Source organism: Topomyia yanbarensis, chromosome 1 (assembly GCF_030247195.1).
Source record: "Topomyia yanbarensis strain Yona2022 chromosome 1, ASM3024719v1, whole genome shotgun sequence".
In the NCBI taxonomy this organism is placed as follows: Eukaryota; Metazoa; Arthropoda; class Insecta; order Diptera; family Culicidae; genus Topomyia; species Topomyia yanbarensis.
In genome coordinates this window covers 95,250,894-95,268,197 of record NC_080670.1, presented here as the reverse complement: position 1 = coordinate 95,268,197, position 17,304 = coordinate 95,250,894, and the positions used below count along the sequence as shown (strand labels likewise).

Here is a 17,304-nt window from a genome sequence, read left to right as displayed (position 1 = left end):
CAATGGAGCATGAAAAGAAGATTTCTCAGGTCATAATCCTGCTGCTGCCAATGATTCTAAGAAGCATACGTTCAACTAAATTACTAAATTGTGTTTGATTGATTTCGAAGAGAAAATTTAACTCACCTACCAAAGTAAATCAACTAGTTAGCAAGATTAGCTAACTAATGTAGCAAATTAAATCATACAAAATCTTTTCGTTTTGGAGGAGTGAGCGTGAGATTTTGAACGTCGCTTCCTGAACGTAATGATTTTATTTTTATTTTTGAACTATTTTCTACAAATCAGTTACAACATTCTTGGAAAATATTTTAAGGTATGCTAACACACCAACACAAATAAAAGAATAATTCATGTTTTTATAGGATTATGAATGTTTTCGAATCCAGCATAGCGTAAAATCCAACCAAAACCTTTATTTGAAATTTGATCCATGTTTCTTAATTTTTTTATTCCTACAGGGTTTTTTTTTGTTTTGTTAAAATTTCGTTGATCTATTTTTTCAATTTGTGGATTGTATTTGTATTTCTACAATTGTAAGATTCTGCCTTTTTTATCTATTTGCATACTTTTATTTTATCCATCTTTTTACGTTCCTTACTTTTGCTTTTTTTCTATTGCTATCACTATCACTTACTTTAATTTATAGTTTTTTCTCTGATATTGAATTTTATTCGCAATTTTTCGAGAAAATTCTGCTTTCTTTATTTTTTTCTTATTGTTTCATATTTTAATACTCTGCTTTTTTATTTCTTTCTTTTGTCATTCTATCTAATTTTTACAATTCATCTATTTACTACATTTATTCTTGTCATAGCCTTTTTCTATTTCCTTTTTTTTCATATTTTTTTGCATTTCCGAAAGCAATTTTACTTCTTCAAGTTCATTCCAATTTGTATTATTGTTTAATTTTTTACCTTTCTCCTATTTTCTTCATCATTTTCTAGTTTTTAGCTTTCCGTTTATGGTAGTTTTATTTTTTCCCATTATTCATTTAATGTAATTTTATTCTTTTTTTATACTTTTTTCTTAAGATTAAATTCGTTATTGTTATTTCATCATGTTTTCCATTTAACCTATTTAGAAAGTACTTTTTCTGTTGACCATTTTCATATACGTTAACATTGATTTTTTTTATATTTTCCTAAAAAAAAAACATTTGATTTATCTTTTCATGATACTATGCGCACTTTTTCTTAATTTTACACTTAGTTCGTTGTTTGAATTTATTTCAAATTTCATTTCTAGTGCTTTTTCTATTCTTTAAATAATATCCATTTTATTCATTTTTTTGTATTGATATCTTCATTTTTGTGTTTCATAGTATACCATGTTGGCTTTTTTCTACTATTTTTTGTTTTCCATTTTGTCTGTTTGCTCCGTTTTTATTCAATACTTCCAATTTCCTTTACTTTTTCGTCTTTTCATCATTTCAATTTTCCAGTTTTTCAAAATTTTCTGGGTTGTCCATATTTTTTAAAATTTCTCTATGGTTATTTTTTTCTTGTCTTTTATATATACTCCTCTAGTTTTATGTATTCATAATGTTTTTTTTTAATTTTTTCTATTGCTTTAAATATGTATTGTTTTTAATGTTAAATAAATTTTATTATTCTTGATTATTTTATTTCTCGAGATTTTCAGTTTTATGCATTTTGTATATTAATGTTTGAATTCTTTTTAGTAGTTTTTTTTTACATTTTCATTGATTCAAAAAAAATTTCCTACCTTCCTATCGATTTTTCAATTTTTTACGGATTTTGTTTTGGTTTTTCTCGATTAAACATTTTTTGACAATTGACATTAATTTGTTTATTTGGTTGATTTTGTCGTTTTTAGCTCTTTTGTACATTCTTTTAATATTTAGTTTTCCTATTGCTTTTTTAATCTTTTGCCGTTGATCGCCGTTTAGATATTTTTAATTTTACTACATTTTTAATCTTGCTTACTTTTATAAATACTATTAACAAAAATGGCGCTTTTCAAAGTCACCAAAACTATCGAAGAGGTATTAAAAATTCCCAAAGTATACGTTTTTCCCTTCATTGGCACTACAAACAACTAGAGCAAAAAATGGCACATAAACATAAAATTTCAGTATACTATACATAATATCTGTGGACTCCTATGAATTTCAAACATTGACTTTTTTGTACTCAGGCAATACACAGTGGTGGGGGCACGTACGTTGGACCCCCCCCGGGCCCGTATTTTCTCTCTGCGGCCCTGCTTGCGATGAGCAACTGTATACCACGCAGATTGTTGATCCGAGTTTAGCAGTTTGGAGTGGATGTTTTTAAATACTTTCTTCCAGTCGCGTAGTGGATTTTCCCTCACTATTTTCGGTTCCTTCAGTTGTTTTAGGAAGCTGCTGTATATTATACTGGAGCTTGGCGTTCTGGCGATTTCATCAGTTAAAAAAGCAGATTCTTTCACCACTGTTCGAATGTGTTCGTATTTTCGGGGTATGGCCAATAGATTTGGGGGGTTAGCGTTGTGTTTTAAGAAACTCCAAAGAAAAGGAAGATCTGAAGCGATTTGTATCATTCGATTTGTCAGCAAAGCCTTGGCTTTGATAGGCGGTGAATGTAGATTTAGACCTCCCCTGTCTTTGGGAAGTATCAGCGTTTCGAAAGCTATCCATACCACAGAAAGGATCCAATTCTAGAGATGAACTTTCCACTATGCTTGTAGGGAAGGGGAATTACTGATGCTGTGTACCATAGCTTCGATGTTACGTAGATGTTAATCAAAATGACTTTTTGTACGAGGTTCAGATTTCGGACGTTGTTCATCTACATACACGTTTGGAAACCTCGTAACACCGCAGCCCAATTGCAGTCAACTGTGTCGGAAAAATCTTCAGCAAAATGTACTCCGAGGATTTTCACTGTGTTTTGTATCTGCAACCACTCATTTTGTGGTGTCAAGTTTATCAATCCGATTCTTATGGCTTTAGTTTTCTGGGTGTTTAGTCTTGCCCCTGAAACAACCGCGAATGCTTCAAAAGTGTTTAGAACAACTCGCATCTGATTGTTGCTGTCGAGAAACATAGAAATGTCATCAGCGTAGGCGTTCAAAACAGCATGTGGAAATTCTCTGTGCAATTTATCAAGCAGTGGTTGCAAATAAATTACAAACAAAAGCATTGTTAGTGGATCCCCTTGTTGTACCGATCTCTCTATTTTAACTTCATTCCCCAGTTTGCCATTTATAAGCGCCCTTGAAAAGCTGTTGTTCATACAGTACATTAGAAGGTTGACCAATTCAGGATTAAAATTCATTTTTTCCATGGTGCTTGCCAGGAAGTTGTATTCTACCCTATCAAAAGCATGGTCAAAATCAAAAGCAACAAGCAGTGCATTCCCACGCCTCGTTTTCAGCTCATAAATTCGGTCAAGTATTCGAGCGGTGGCTTCAAATATGTTACGCTTTCCATTGGAGCACTTTTGATGTTTTGATAGCACCAAGGGGAGCAAGGGACATATTCTGTTTTTAATTATTCTAGCGAAAATTTTGTAGTCAACATAAAGGGGCGAAATCGGTCTAAAAGCTTTAACGCTGTTATCGCCTTTTTTCTTTCTAACAAGCACAAGCACGCCATTGAAGAATTCTTTGGGAGCATTGGAGGATATTGCTTCGTTGATGACAAAAGTAAACTCCCTCTCGATTACTTGCCATGCCTTTAGGTAAAACTCCTTTGGCAAGCCATCATTGCCGGGTGATTTCCGTGAGCAGCTCGATTTGATTGCCTGTAGAACCTCGCCTGAAGAAATTTCATTCATTAATCGCTGATTGTCTTCATTTTCGTTCGGGATGCGCTGTGTTGGGTTGAAGTCGTTGTTCTCGATCGGGTGCGTGGAGGAGTACAAGCTAGCAAAGTATTCTTGCACACTCTGATGTATCGCATTCGGCTCTCGTAATGTATCATCTCCATTCTGCAGTATATTAATCGAGGTTTCGGTCCGTCGGCTCTTCTGGTTTGCTATGTGAAAGATTGATGTGCTTTCTCCTGCTATGTATATTTCGTTCCAGCACCGCGTGCTGTGTGCATAGCTACGCTGTAAAGAGAGCATCCGTCCTTTAATGTGATTAATTGTTTGCAGTTGACAGGGATCACCATGATAACGATCATAGGCTGAACGAAGTATGGCGTAGTACAATTCCATCGTATCATGGAACGATCGCCTTTTAATGGACGATTTCCATTTAAGGAAGGAGATCAGTTTAGGTTTTACGAATTGAATCCATCAGTCTATCCAAGTACGATAATTACGTCTATATCTTGTCCAGTACCCCCATTTTACGTGTAGTTCCTCTATGACCGCTGGATCATCAACCAAACTTGGATACATACGCCATATTCCCCGGCCAGGTGGATTTCCAAGTGTTGAAAGAACAGTGCGAATTATGTATGCTTTGTGGTCTGAAAAAGCCGTTGCAGCAAAATTTGCGGTTCGAATCCATTCTCGCATGTTCGGTGTGACAAGAATCCTATCAATCCTAGAGGCAGATTCGGATCTGATAAAGGAGTATTCGACATGTTGGCGGTTTAGAAGCTCCCAGCTGTCGTCCACACCTGAGGCAGTCATGAATCGTTTCAGCATTGGACTATGCGCGTTTGAACCAGTAGCGTCTTTTTGGTTTACAACTGAATTGAAATCACCACCAATGATGACAGTGTTTGTAGCATTATAGAAGTAGTATGGTAAAACTGTGTTGTAGAAATTTTCCCTTGCGTTGCGATTTTGAGTTCCCGATGCTGCGTACACATTAATGAAAGTTACGCCATTGATCTGTGCACTGATTAACCTTGAATCCATGCTTCTGTCTACATGGGTGAAGGCGAGAAAACTTCGTGCTGCAATCGCTGTTCCTCTTTTGTGCTCGTCTATATTGTACTCAATGATGAAGCCTGGTATGTTGAGATATATCGTTGCCACTTCCTGCAGGAAAATGATATCAAGTTCAGCGGATCGGATGAATGAATTCAGGGCGTCGAGCTTTGTCCCATTTGTCACTGCGTTCATGTTGATTGTAGCAATCTTGTAGCTCCTCATGTCAGCCATTTGATCGTTTAGAAGGCGGCTCGTTGACATGTTTGCGCCACCAGCTAAGCGTTGTCACCATAGCTGTGACACGAGAACCAGCGGAGCAGCTTGAGCAGGCGGCTGGGAAAGTTAAAATCTTGCTGAGGATGGCAGCATCATATGTTGCTTCGGCGGGACATATACTGTCCAGAATGCTTACCGAGGAAGCTGGAAACGCGGCTGGCATATTCGTTTTTTGTAGAGTTTCCTGACAGCTGGCGGCCGTTTGCAGATATAATGTAAGGTTACCCCGGCAGGACGGGTAGCTGATGGGTGCTGTTTCGGATACGCCGTGAGCTGGGAGAGGTAGAAGTAGGGAAGCGAAAGTCGCTACTTGCACATCCGTCTTGTTGATGCGGTGTTGAGACGAAGAGCTAGTCAGAATTTGTCCGACGCCGGATATTTGATAATTGTTGAGTGTAACTGCAGTAACGAAACGCTGCAGACTGCATTTTTTTTTCGCCAACACGACGAATGGCAGCAGGGTTCAGCTGCAGCGGGTAAAGCTGGGAACCATGGAAACTTGCTAAGGGTGGTAGTATCTTGTGTTGCTTCGACGGGACATATACTGTCCAAAATGCTTACCGTGGAAACTGGCGACGCGGCTGACATTTTCGTTTTATGCAGGGTGCCATCACAGCCGACGGAGGCTTGCGTACGTTTTCCCCGACTGGACAGATAGTCGCTGGGTGGCGTTTCGGTGGCGCGGTGAGCATGGAGAGATGGAAACAGGGGATCGAAGGATACTGCTTTTGAGATAGTTTCACCATACTCACGCATTCGGTATGCTAGCTGTCTGTTACTTGTGCTCGGGCGTAGGTCATGAATCAATAGATCCATCTTCCATTGACAGTGGAATGCTGTAGGATTTTCCATCGTGTTCTAGCTGGTGTTTCATGTTGTGCTCTTGTACAATGTCCTGTGCTGTTTGAGCGGAATCGGTGCCCACGAAGACACGTCCATTGCTGACTTGCAGGTGCTGTAACTTAGTCGCTTCGATAGCGAGATTTTTTGTTATAAACTCGGCGATTGCGGGAAGATTTAGTTTGGTCGGTACAACTTTAAAGTTGATGACAAACGTTTTGTCAACCGATGATGCCATTCTGGCAGTTGCTGGTTCCGAATATCGGAATTTAGTTTGATATAATATGCCGGACTAAGTCCGCAAATTTCGTTAAAGAAAAAACTATTATAGCTGTCCTCAAAAAAGTGTGCTCACGACAACAGTTTGCTGTCAAAAAAAAGAAACTCAGAATACTCAAGTTGGTGTTTTAGTGTCGTGCGTTTGCGATTGTATATGGGAAATTGCGGTTTTTTCTCTTCAAAACGGTGTGTCTCAGGATACGCTCATATTATATTGGGATGATAAGTTTTTTTTATGTAAAAATGTCTGAGGAACGCGATGGCATTAAAATTTTCAAAATTAAAATATACGTATTGAGAGAAAAATTAACTTTTAATATTTAATTGAAAAAATTGTATAGTTGGCAACACTGTCGGCAAAAAATAATATTTTTTATAGACTCCTTGAACAATTTTCTTCAAAAGCCATCTTGTGGTTTGATTCTAGAGTAAATAGAATCGGAGATATGATCAAAAGAAAATCAAGGGTTTTGGCAATTTGCCAAAACGAGGGGTGCTACCATGACCCGAGGGGTGATTCAATTGTCACAAAAATTTGGGTTTTTATATATTGGCCCTAGATGAACAATTCCTCTAGATTTTGTTCAAATCCGTGGAGGTCGATTACACGTGCCTTGATCACTTCGCATGGAATGACCCAAATATTATCAGAATGATGTATGGCACATTGGACTCGTTAATCCTAACTAACTACATATGGTCGGTGTTAAATCAGACCGGACCAATTCCCAAAATCCTTAAAAATGAGTTAATGATAGCACTGGATAAATAATTTCTTCCGCTATATTCGACTTTCGCCAGATTTGAAATATGTTATAATTATAATGTAAAGGATGCTGCAATCCAAACTTTGAACTCGTTTTTCTCGAATTCAATGCAACGTCACTTAGTCCGGTCTGACTTAACACCGACCATATCATAGGTGTTGTTTCTTAATGCACAAAATGCTTTAACCAATATTCGGCTTATGGATAGGTATAGCAAAGATGATGTTTAGGTTATGATTCGTGAATGTTACAATCTTGTTTATTTTGAAGGCAACAACTGACCTTTACGGAAAATGTACTACAACTCACTCGGGTACAAGTGCAGCTGCTCCGGAAGCAGCAGGAGTATTTGCTCTTGCTTTGGAAGCGAAGTGAGATATTTAAAAATGCTATTTAAAACAATCATTAAAACGTTTTCATGATGCAGCCCATTTCTGACATGGCGTGATATACAGCATCTCACGGTGATGACATCGAAGCGAAATTCACTATTTGATGCAAAGAATCGTTTTCATTGGACAATGAATGGTGTTGGTTTGGAGTTCAATCATTTATTTGGATTTGGTGTTCTGGATGCTGGTGCAATGGTCGCTCTAGCGAAGAAATGGCTCACAGTTCCACCACGATATCATTGTGAAGCAGGATCCATTCTAGAAATACAGTATGTAGACCACAAGCCGGTGCGTTACGATCCCAAACCCACATTTAGGGAGACAAAACGACAAGATTTTCTTCCTAGTGAGAAATATTGGTGCTTAGCCAATTTTTCTCCTTAGGATGAAATATAGCATAGAGACAAAACTGTTGTCGCCAAAAACTTTGGTTCTTAATATATAGTGCCGGAGATTACTTTCATGGTAATTTTTACCAATTACATCATATTGTAACAATTGGGGTGCGGCATATAACTAGGGCGTTAAAGTATTAATTTTTAAGGTACGTAAAATATTCCTGTCCAATGTTCTACAAAGTTATAAAACAAACAAATAAGCAAATTGGCGAAATAAACTAGATGGTTATCTCTAATTGTTCATTTGTTATCATTTTTTAAATATTTAAGGTAGGGTGGCTCTTAAAAAAAGTTCTATAAGTTTGTACAAAGTATTTACGGTAAATCATAGTATGAGGCGAGAAATGCAAAAAAGTGATATTTATATTACCGTCAAACGGGGTAACTTGCACAACTTGGATATGTTTCTGATTGAATGAATTTGGGAACGCTAATAAAAAACTTTCCGTTTTAGCATCATTGCTGTTCAATTTAGGCAGAGTAATCAGCTATATATTTCGAGTTTATTCAATAAAAAAGAAGTTTGACTGTAGTGCTTTGCACCACTTCAATTGTAAGAGCATATCATTTCAATCTCTTACGTGTAGATCGAGTAGGGGAATTACGTGTAAAACCGACACTGTGAGTAAAATAGACACCCAAACAACTATCCCTAGAAATCAAATTTTTATTGATTTCATTATGACAGTTTATTATTAGTATGATTATGTAGAGCATTTACGTCAGCAGCGTTCATACTCAGGTGGATGTTAAATTTTGTTGGTAGATTTTAAGATTTTTACCGAACAAGAGCTTCTCAAATCGCAACATTTTTAGTAGAGGAACCCGGGGCTATTTATATGTACCGTCATCGGGAATCACTTTACACTAAAACACACTGTACATTACACTCAAGAACTACGATCACGCAACTGAAACTGTTTGATGTTTTACATATGGCAGAAGTACCCCCCCCCCCAGATAGTGAAAAGAACTTTTGGAAAATCAAGATTGAACATGAGATATAAAAAAATAAAAATTGGCGTAAAGTTGCCTCAATACTTTGCTCCAAAATTTTTTTTTCCGGGATCATGATAATTTCTTGATTTATTGTTAATGATTATACTCGTTCTTTATGTGTGAATACAAAGGAATGTCGTGCTTGTAAAAATTAAAAGGGTACGTATAAAAACTGCGTAACACGCATCCAACAACCATGTGTTGGAGAGTCAATAAGTCCTGCAATGAAAAACAGTAAGCCGAGGAAAAACGCGGTTCAAGATATGTTTTTTCATGAGCCTTGTGAATTAGACAACATTGTTTTAGTATTTTTCTAAAAGCATTTTTGATTGTATTCCGGAGTGCAAAGGCATTTCCAACAAAAAAGCGAATGGGGCTGTTGTATTTAATGGACAGGTCAGTTCATCCCTGTTGGATGCAACTCCAACATTTGCATTTCCAACGTACTGAAGAGCTTTGGTTGTTTAGTAAGGTTTTAATCATAAGATCATTCATTTACTGCAGAACTATTCCTCGCTGCCCTTACTGCCATTCCACGACGAATTGCTTCAATACACCTAGTTTAAATACTTCTAGAAACGATAGCGTTTTTATATATTTGTACCATTGCAACTGCATTACTCAACTTGCAAATTATCGTTACAGTTTCATTTTCAAAGCTATCCAACTAGTACGCTAATAATATGTTATGTAATATGTTTTGAATTAGAATCAAATCCCAAAATAAGAGTAAATTTAAGATCAAATATACATATTGTGTAACCTAGACTTGAGTAAAGCTTGTCATAAAGTAGCCCCAGTTTTAGATAAAATAGACATTAGAGTGGCTCGACATATGCCAGCACTTTTTGAGTTCCTTTTGTGGTCCCAGATGCATGTGCAAAATTTGGGAGTGGTCGATTGCTTCCCGTGTTTGTGAATTGCTTTCAAAATTTTTATGAGATTTTGTATGGGGAAATCAATTATTTTGCATTTACGTTAATAAATGAAAAACCAGCTATAAAAAACTATAGTTCATACCTTGGTTAACAACTTTGTCGAAGACGGTAACTAGTTACGAGTTTTAGTTATAACGATTTCAAAACTTTTGGTTCAATCCAAATGTAGAAATTCATTATTATTATTCCAACACTGTCAGTACACCACCGACACCGATACTTTAAACTTAAATAAATGAGAAATTAGTCATCGCTGAGACTTAGTACCTTTGAATAAAATATTCAGAATGAATTGCTGAATAACATAGATGTAGTCAGAAAATGAAAAGAAGAGGTGGGGAGGGGGGGACTTGTGTACTCCGCAGTCCCCATTTTAGATAGTTTAGTATAACATAAGGAGTACATCTTCAACGCAGGTTTATACCACCGAATTAAAAATTAATATTACGGGTTTGAGTGCTACTATTTAAGGGCTCTGCTGTTATCTCGTTTAAAATTGTGCAACGTTTTATAAGTTTTACATATTTTAAAACCCTATTTCTTAACCGTTCAGATTCAGAATTTAAAAGAATGCATATCCATAGATTTGGAAGTTTCGGAATTGTTTCCATTGGCGTTCTCGTTTAACCCTAGAACGTTTTATTTATTTATTTATTTCATCTTTGCTACAAGCGCATACAGATTACAACTTAAAACATAGAAGTTTTCCATCCTAGAACGTTGCACTGGGCTATAAATGTACCCCACGCTTTGATCGCAATTTTCGTAGGAAAACATGCAAACAATAGAAATGTGTAGTAAGCCTCTCTATTGTTCGGTGTCTCAAAGCAGTATAAGAAGTTTCTATATTTGCACTTAGAGTTTTATATAAAAGCTTCATAGCATTTATCTTCAAAAGCTTTTTAGCACGATGTCTATGTTCTGTATGTCGATATAGCGCTAGATTTATTTAGATATTTCACGTTTTAGGTGCACTGAAGCATTAAAAATACTTCTATACGGCTAGTTAGCAATAGAATCGCTAACTAAGCTAAGCTTATCTATAGTTTTAAATTAGTTATGGTTACTTGGGTAACGACACAAAACAATTAAAACAGAGTACTCTGCACCCCCGGAAGGATGCTGGGGCTGCAATAGCCAGTGCATAGGCACGCCCTACGGTGGCAACTGACTTCGATTATAATACTCTTCGAGAACCTTTAACAATTAAGGTCGCCCGAAATGTACCGTTCGGGTTCAAAATTTTTATTCAAACACTTTCACTATCAGCTGAACAATCAATGAAAACTTCGCACAGGCGAAATGGAACCTTCGTCCCCGCCGGACGAAGCACTAATTATTAACTGACAAATTAATTTTGCACCGGTCCCGACCGGTCGAGGAACTAACTTTTGTCTAACTGTCTCAACGGGCTGAGACCCAACTAAAGACTGCACTGAGTACTTAAACTTTCGCACCGATCCCGGCCGAGCGATTATGAACTACCGACTGACTTCTTAACTCTGATTTAAAAGACTTTTTAACAACGCGGGTTTAGATCACGTTCGCGCATCTCAGAGAGAAATGCACGAAGTTTTTGAAAGCATTTCTAAAGCTCTCACTAGAACTGTCGGTCGCTGGCCGATTTAATTAAAACAATGGACTGCTCCATAAGGTGATGCCATGCGCCTGCCACAGTAGGGTCGCGGCGTAAGCAAACAATTTTGTTGGTATTAAACATTGCCTTCGCGTATACAAGGCGCAGCGTTAATGAAACTTACTTAGCTTAAGGCTAATTCTTTATGATGCAACTTAACTCATGGAATCGAACATCCAAGAGATTGGCAAATGATGATTGAATATTACCGGGATTGAAACCGGAGGAAATTAGGGACTCTGCATGCCCCCTTACTTATTGAGTTGATGTTGCCTCGGAGAGACGCATCATCAAAACGATTGCGCGGGTTACCTTTAAATGAGGTCAAAAGTCTTTTGTACCTTAATTCCTAAGATTGCCATTACAAAAATCATATTTGTTATAACTTTTGTTAAAACCAAATATTTACAATTTTCTATCATTATTTGTCATTTTCTTAACATCCTAACTTTACGGTGGTCCCAGTGTGCACCTCTTCCTGCTTCCAAACGTTACATCCACTCTCGGCTCCTCGACTAGGTTGCGTAGTGGTTCTCAGAATTCAGATTTCGGGTCCCGCGAGCGGCAGGATATTTCCAATTGGTTGAGAAGTGACATCCTTCTTTGTCCACAGATTGTTGTCCTCTTGGGCCATGTCTGGTAGCTTTTGGCTACCTTTGGTTTTTCGAAGGTAAGGATTGCTCGCTGTTTATAAGGTAAGACTAAGAATGTTCTTTTATTAATTCCCAAGGCTTATTTTATATGCGCTGGCATGTTGCGCGACATGTTTGTATTTTTGGTTATTCTGAGTAAAGCCAATTGGAGAGAGACAGAAAGGCTACCTAGAATTGGTCGCTACTCGGGCAGAGGGTGTGTGCCCATAGATAGCACTGGACGTAGGGAAAAATGCTTGTAAAGCGAAAGGTTCTATCAATAAACAATTGAATATATTTTGCTTTAGCTGGGTGTTTCTCGGCGTTCACGACACATGCGAACCATATGGACGGTTTCGCTAAGGCGTGTACCGAGCCGAGGTAGTTAATTTGAATGAGCTAGAGATAGGTGATTAGATGTATTACACCACCCTCCTTTTGGAAGAATAATGTAACTAAGTGAAATTATTCGAAAAAAACTTGTAGCTTTTGCTTCTCTCCAGATAGCTTTTATATTTTGGATGTACATTTGTGGTATGTGGTTTTTTTTTTTATAATCTGATTATCCTGTTTTTATGAACAATTTTGGATATTTTGGATGTACATTTGTGGTATGTGGTTTTTTTTTTTTTTTTTTTTTATAATCTGATTATCCTGTTTTTATGAACAATTTGTTTTAAACCTGTGGTATCTTCTTGTATGGTAATATTTGGATGCTGAATTGAAATAACTGTGTACGGGCCTTGGTATACTTTATCTAACTTTCTTCTATTTTCGTTCTGCAACATTACCTTATCTAGAGGTTTTACATCAATTGGGTTACTTATTTTCTCTTGACTTAAGTTTCGTATTTGCTTTGTATTATCTAATATTGCTTTTGTTTTTTGTGCTGCTAAGTGTAGTTTGTATTTTAGTTCTGCGTGGTATTGGTCAAAATTGTATATGGGTTGTGTGTGAGTGTTTTCGGAATACATGAGATTTTGTGGGATGTTTGCCTGTTTACCAAATACTAATTCAAATGGTGTGTATTGGTGGTTTGTGTGAGGTGTCGTGTTATAACAGAACGCATAGTAAGGCAGCCAATCATCCCAGTCCGTTTGGGCGTGATTGATAAACTGTCTTACGTATTCATTCAGACAACGGTGATTCCTCTCTAAACCTCCAATTGTTTCTGGATGGTATGCTGTAGAAAACTGATGGTTGAGATTTAACAATTTATTCATGTGTAAGAATACTTCATTTTTGTACTCTGTTCCCTGATCTGTTCTAATTAATTTGGGTGCGCCATATACAAGGATACAATTTTCGACAAGTGCCTTTGCTAGCGTATTTGCTTGTTTATCAGTAATCGCTTGGATTATTACATATTTTGACAGATCGCATTGTATTGTTATGGCATATCGGTTACCACTGTTTGATTTTGAAAATGGACCGATTGTGTCTACTGAGATACTATCTAGTGCTTTAGTAGGTGTAGGAGTATGTATGAGGTTTTCTTTAGTTTTGTAAGTATGTTTATTCTGTTTACATTTTAGGCAATTTTTTACATATTCTCTTATGTGTATTTTCATTTTTGGCCAATAGTATTGGCAACGAAGTTTTTTTTATAATCGATATGATCCAACATGACCGCCTATCGGTGTGTCATGGTTGGCTTTGATAATTGCTTTTTGTTTTTCAGGATTTTCTATTATTTGCTGGCGAGTATATAGAATTATTGATACATTCTTCAATATTTGTTGGCCTTTATCTTTAAATTCTTGAATATTCATATCCTTAAGAATCTCACTATTTAGCGCTAGAGCTAAAGTGGTAATTTTTTTTATTGTTTGCCAGTAATTCCACATTTTGTAAAATGTGACCTAGGTTTTTTGATAGCTTGCTAGGGACTGTTAACGCTGGAGTCAATTCCCTCTTGTAGCTTTTATCCATGATTTGTATATGGATTTTGTTGTTTTCTTGTGTTAACATTAATTTTGGGAGGTTATATGCCTCTTCATTGTTTAGCGACTCGTAGATTTTGAGTTGATCGGGCTCAGCATCATTCGATATCGCGTCTATATTTGAATTTGTTTGTTTGCGAGTATTTGCTCTAGTTTGCACCACGTATAAATTTAATTGTTTTAATTTTTCAGAGTCGATATTTATTCTAGAAAGAGCATCAGCACCTACATTCATTTTACCTTGTACATATTGTACCGTAAAACTGAATTCCTCTAGGTCTAGTCTCATTCTAGTTAATTTAGATGATGGTTCTTTCATTGAAAAAAGATAGACCAACGGTCGATGATCAGTTTTAACAGTGAATTTTCGTCCGTATAAATATGGTCGGAAATAGTTAATAGCCCAATGTATGGCTGTTAACTCTTGTTCTACAGTAGATTTATTTGCTTCGCCTCTCGTGAAGGTTCTGCTGGCAAATGCTACTGGTAATTCAATATTGTCATATGTTTGTGCTAGGATAGCACCACATGCAATTTTGGAAGCATCTGTTATTAGAACAAATTCTTTGTTAAAATCAGGAAATTGTAAAATTGTTGGGGAAATTAGTTGATTTTTAAGCATATCAAATGCATTTTGGCATTCAATATTCCAAACGAAGGTAGTGTTTTTCCTTAATAATTTGTTCAAAGGGTTTGCTATCTGAGCAAAATTTTTTATAAAACGCCTGTAATAATTACAGAACGCGACGAATCGTCGTACGTCATCTGCATTTTTAGGTATAGGGTAGTTGCAGATCGTATCAAATTTGGATTTATCTGGCTGAATTCCTTTTTCAGAAATGTGGTGACCTAAATAAGTTACGTCAGCTCGAAAAAAATTACATTTGGATGGATTTAATTTTAAATTGTGGTTTCTTAATTTCTGAAAAACTTTTTCCAAGTTTGCAAGATGATGGTTGATTGAACAACCGATGACTATGATGTCGTCAATATAGAGAAATGCGCACTCGGGACCTAGTCCGCTAAGTGCGATTGACATCATGCGTTGAAAGCTATTCGGGCTAATATTGAGTCCGAATGGCAATCGTTTAAATTGAAAATGTCCGCGTTCCTGTAAGAAGAATGCGGTGAATTCTCTAGATTTTTTCTCGATTTCTATTTGGTGGAAACCGGACTGTAGATCTAGAGTAGAGAAATACTTTGCTCTGCCAAGTTGGTCAAGAATGTCGTCAATTCTTGGTAGAGGAAATTTGTCGGCTAGTAATTTTTTATTTAGTTGCCGAAAATCTACAACTAGTCTCCATTTCATTTCTGTGCTAGTTGTTTTCTTTGGAACAAGCATAATGGGTGAATTATAATTAGAAACAGATGGTTCTATCACATCATTTTTGATTAAGTCGTCCACTTGACGGCACATTTCTTCACGCTGGCTATGCGCGTTTCTATAATTTTTTATATATACTGGTGATTTGTCACTCAGGTGTATTTTTTGTTTATAGAAATTGTTTGCAGATAGTGTGTCGTCCTTTAGGTGGAAGATATCGTTATACTTATTGCATAATTTAATAAGGCTATCTTTTGCAGATGCCGAAATTTTTTTAAAATTGAGCTCCTCTTGGAGAGCATCATTTCGTTTAATATTCCGAGAATCAGTTTCGCTGATCGTCGCCAATTGAAAATTGGTTAAATGTTCATATTGTGGTAACAAATGTTTGATTAAAACGGGTTCGTTATTGGTATTTACAATCTTTATATAAGGAGATTCTTTATTTACAATTGCGTTGCTGCTAAATACTCCAGGAGCGATCTCTGAGGCAATTAACACAACGTCTCCTTCTGGATTAAAATTATTAATTATTCTATATGTTTCTGCTCTAGCTGGTAACCAGGTTGAGCCACCTAGATTATTGTGTATAGGTATATCTATATTTATGTTATGTACATGCATTGACAGCAACCATGCATCATAATCTATCGAGCATCGGTATGTTGCCAAAAAATCTCTTCCAATAATACCATCGGTTGGTATAGGAAAATCATCGTTAATTATATGCAGAGTACCCTCAATAGGTGTGTCTTGCATGTAAAAGATGCATTTGGTAATTCCATGGCTCTGCAGTTCACCAGGAATAATCCCTTTTAGTTTGTATTTGCGAGTTGTATCTATGCTTGTACCTGGCAAGATACATTCGCTTTTAATGAGTGATATGTCAGCTCCTGAGTCGACCAGGAAAGTGCACATCTTGCTCGAATTGTTCAATTTGAGCTTAATGAAATTCGAGGCAGCTACGTTTAATGTGTAGACTGCCCGTTTCCTAAAAAAAGATGGTTGGGCGGTGGTTGGATCAGGTCCGCTGTTGGTTGATCAGGTAGGCTGCTTGGTGCTGAGTCAGTGACATATATATATATATCGTCCCTGACCTTGCTTACTGCGGTAATTGTTATGCTGAGGAGTCGAATTATTTCTTCCTCGTCCTCTGTTATTGTTTTGGTAAAATTGCTGCGTGTTCCCGTTTGTGCTAAATCGGTTAGCTTGTGTATTATTAGGAGTATAGTGCTGCATGTTACCATATGTGTTATATCGGTTAGTTTGTGCATTGGGACGTCGCCTATCAAAATCTCTAACACGTGTATTGCCACGATAATTTCGTGTGTTGTCAACACGATCGTAGTGTTGACGGTGCCGGAAATGCATAATTTGTGCATTTGGTACGCTGTGGCTTTCGTGCTCCGAGTTCTCCAATACTTTTTGTGTGGCTATTTTTATTGAGGAAAAATTTCCTGCTTTAAGTATAGTACGTGTTTCATGGTTTTTTAAACCGTGAATTAGGGCATTAACTCCAGCTTTTGTAGCCATTGAAGCTGCTACATCACCTGGAATTTGCCTTTCTATATAAGTGTTTTGCAGTTGACATGTTAATTCTTCTACTTCATCACAAAATTTGTTGAGAGGTCCTCGCTGTTGTGAAAATTTCAATTTAGCGAGAACTTCATCTGGGGTTTTGATTGATGCACAGCGGGCTTTTACATCCGCTGTAAGTGCATCAATTGATACTAAGTTAATGGGTAGGCCAAGTCTTGCCTTACCCGTTAATCTAGTTCTAAGGAATTTTATTGCCATCGGCATATGTTCTGCCGCTGTCATTTCTTTTAGTAACTGAGCCGAGTCGATAAATGCCTCCAACTCGTCAGCAGTTCCATCGTACTTTTGTACGATGGCTGTCGCAGTTTTAATATCAAAGTCAGGCATTTTTGGTTTACCTGCCGATAGCCGTCTGCAAAATATGGCTGTTTTAGCTAGAGTTTTTAAAGTAGTTTTCTTTAATATTGTTGTTGTATCCAAGATCTCTAATGATGCTTGGTACT

General features: G+C 36.9%; 1 protein-coding gene across 1 annotated transcript in view; it reads left to right on the top strand.

The window, feature by feature from the left end:
* Nucleotides 1–7,929, top strand: part of LOC131678069 (neuroendocrine convertase 2) — a 388,069-nt gene extending 380,140 nt beyond the window's left edge. Inside the window, exons 7-8 of the mRNA XM_058958207.1 lie at nucleotides 7,271–7,371; nucleotides 7,428–7,929. Coding sequence (XP_058814190.1) covers nucleotides 7,271–7,371; nucleotides 7,428–7,776 — 450 coding nt within the window. The 3' untranslated portion in view covers nucleotides 7,777–7,929. The remainder of the gene's footprint in view (nucleotides 1–7,270; nucleotides 7,372–7,427) is intronic.
* The last annotated feature ends 9,375 nt before the right edge of the window (nucleotides 7,930–17,304 follow it).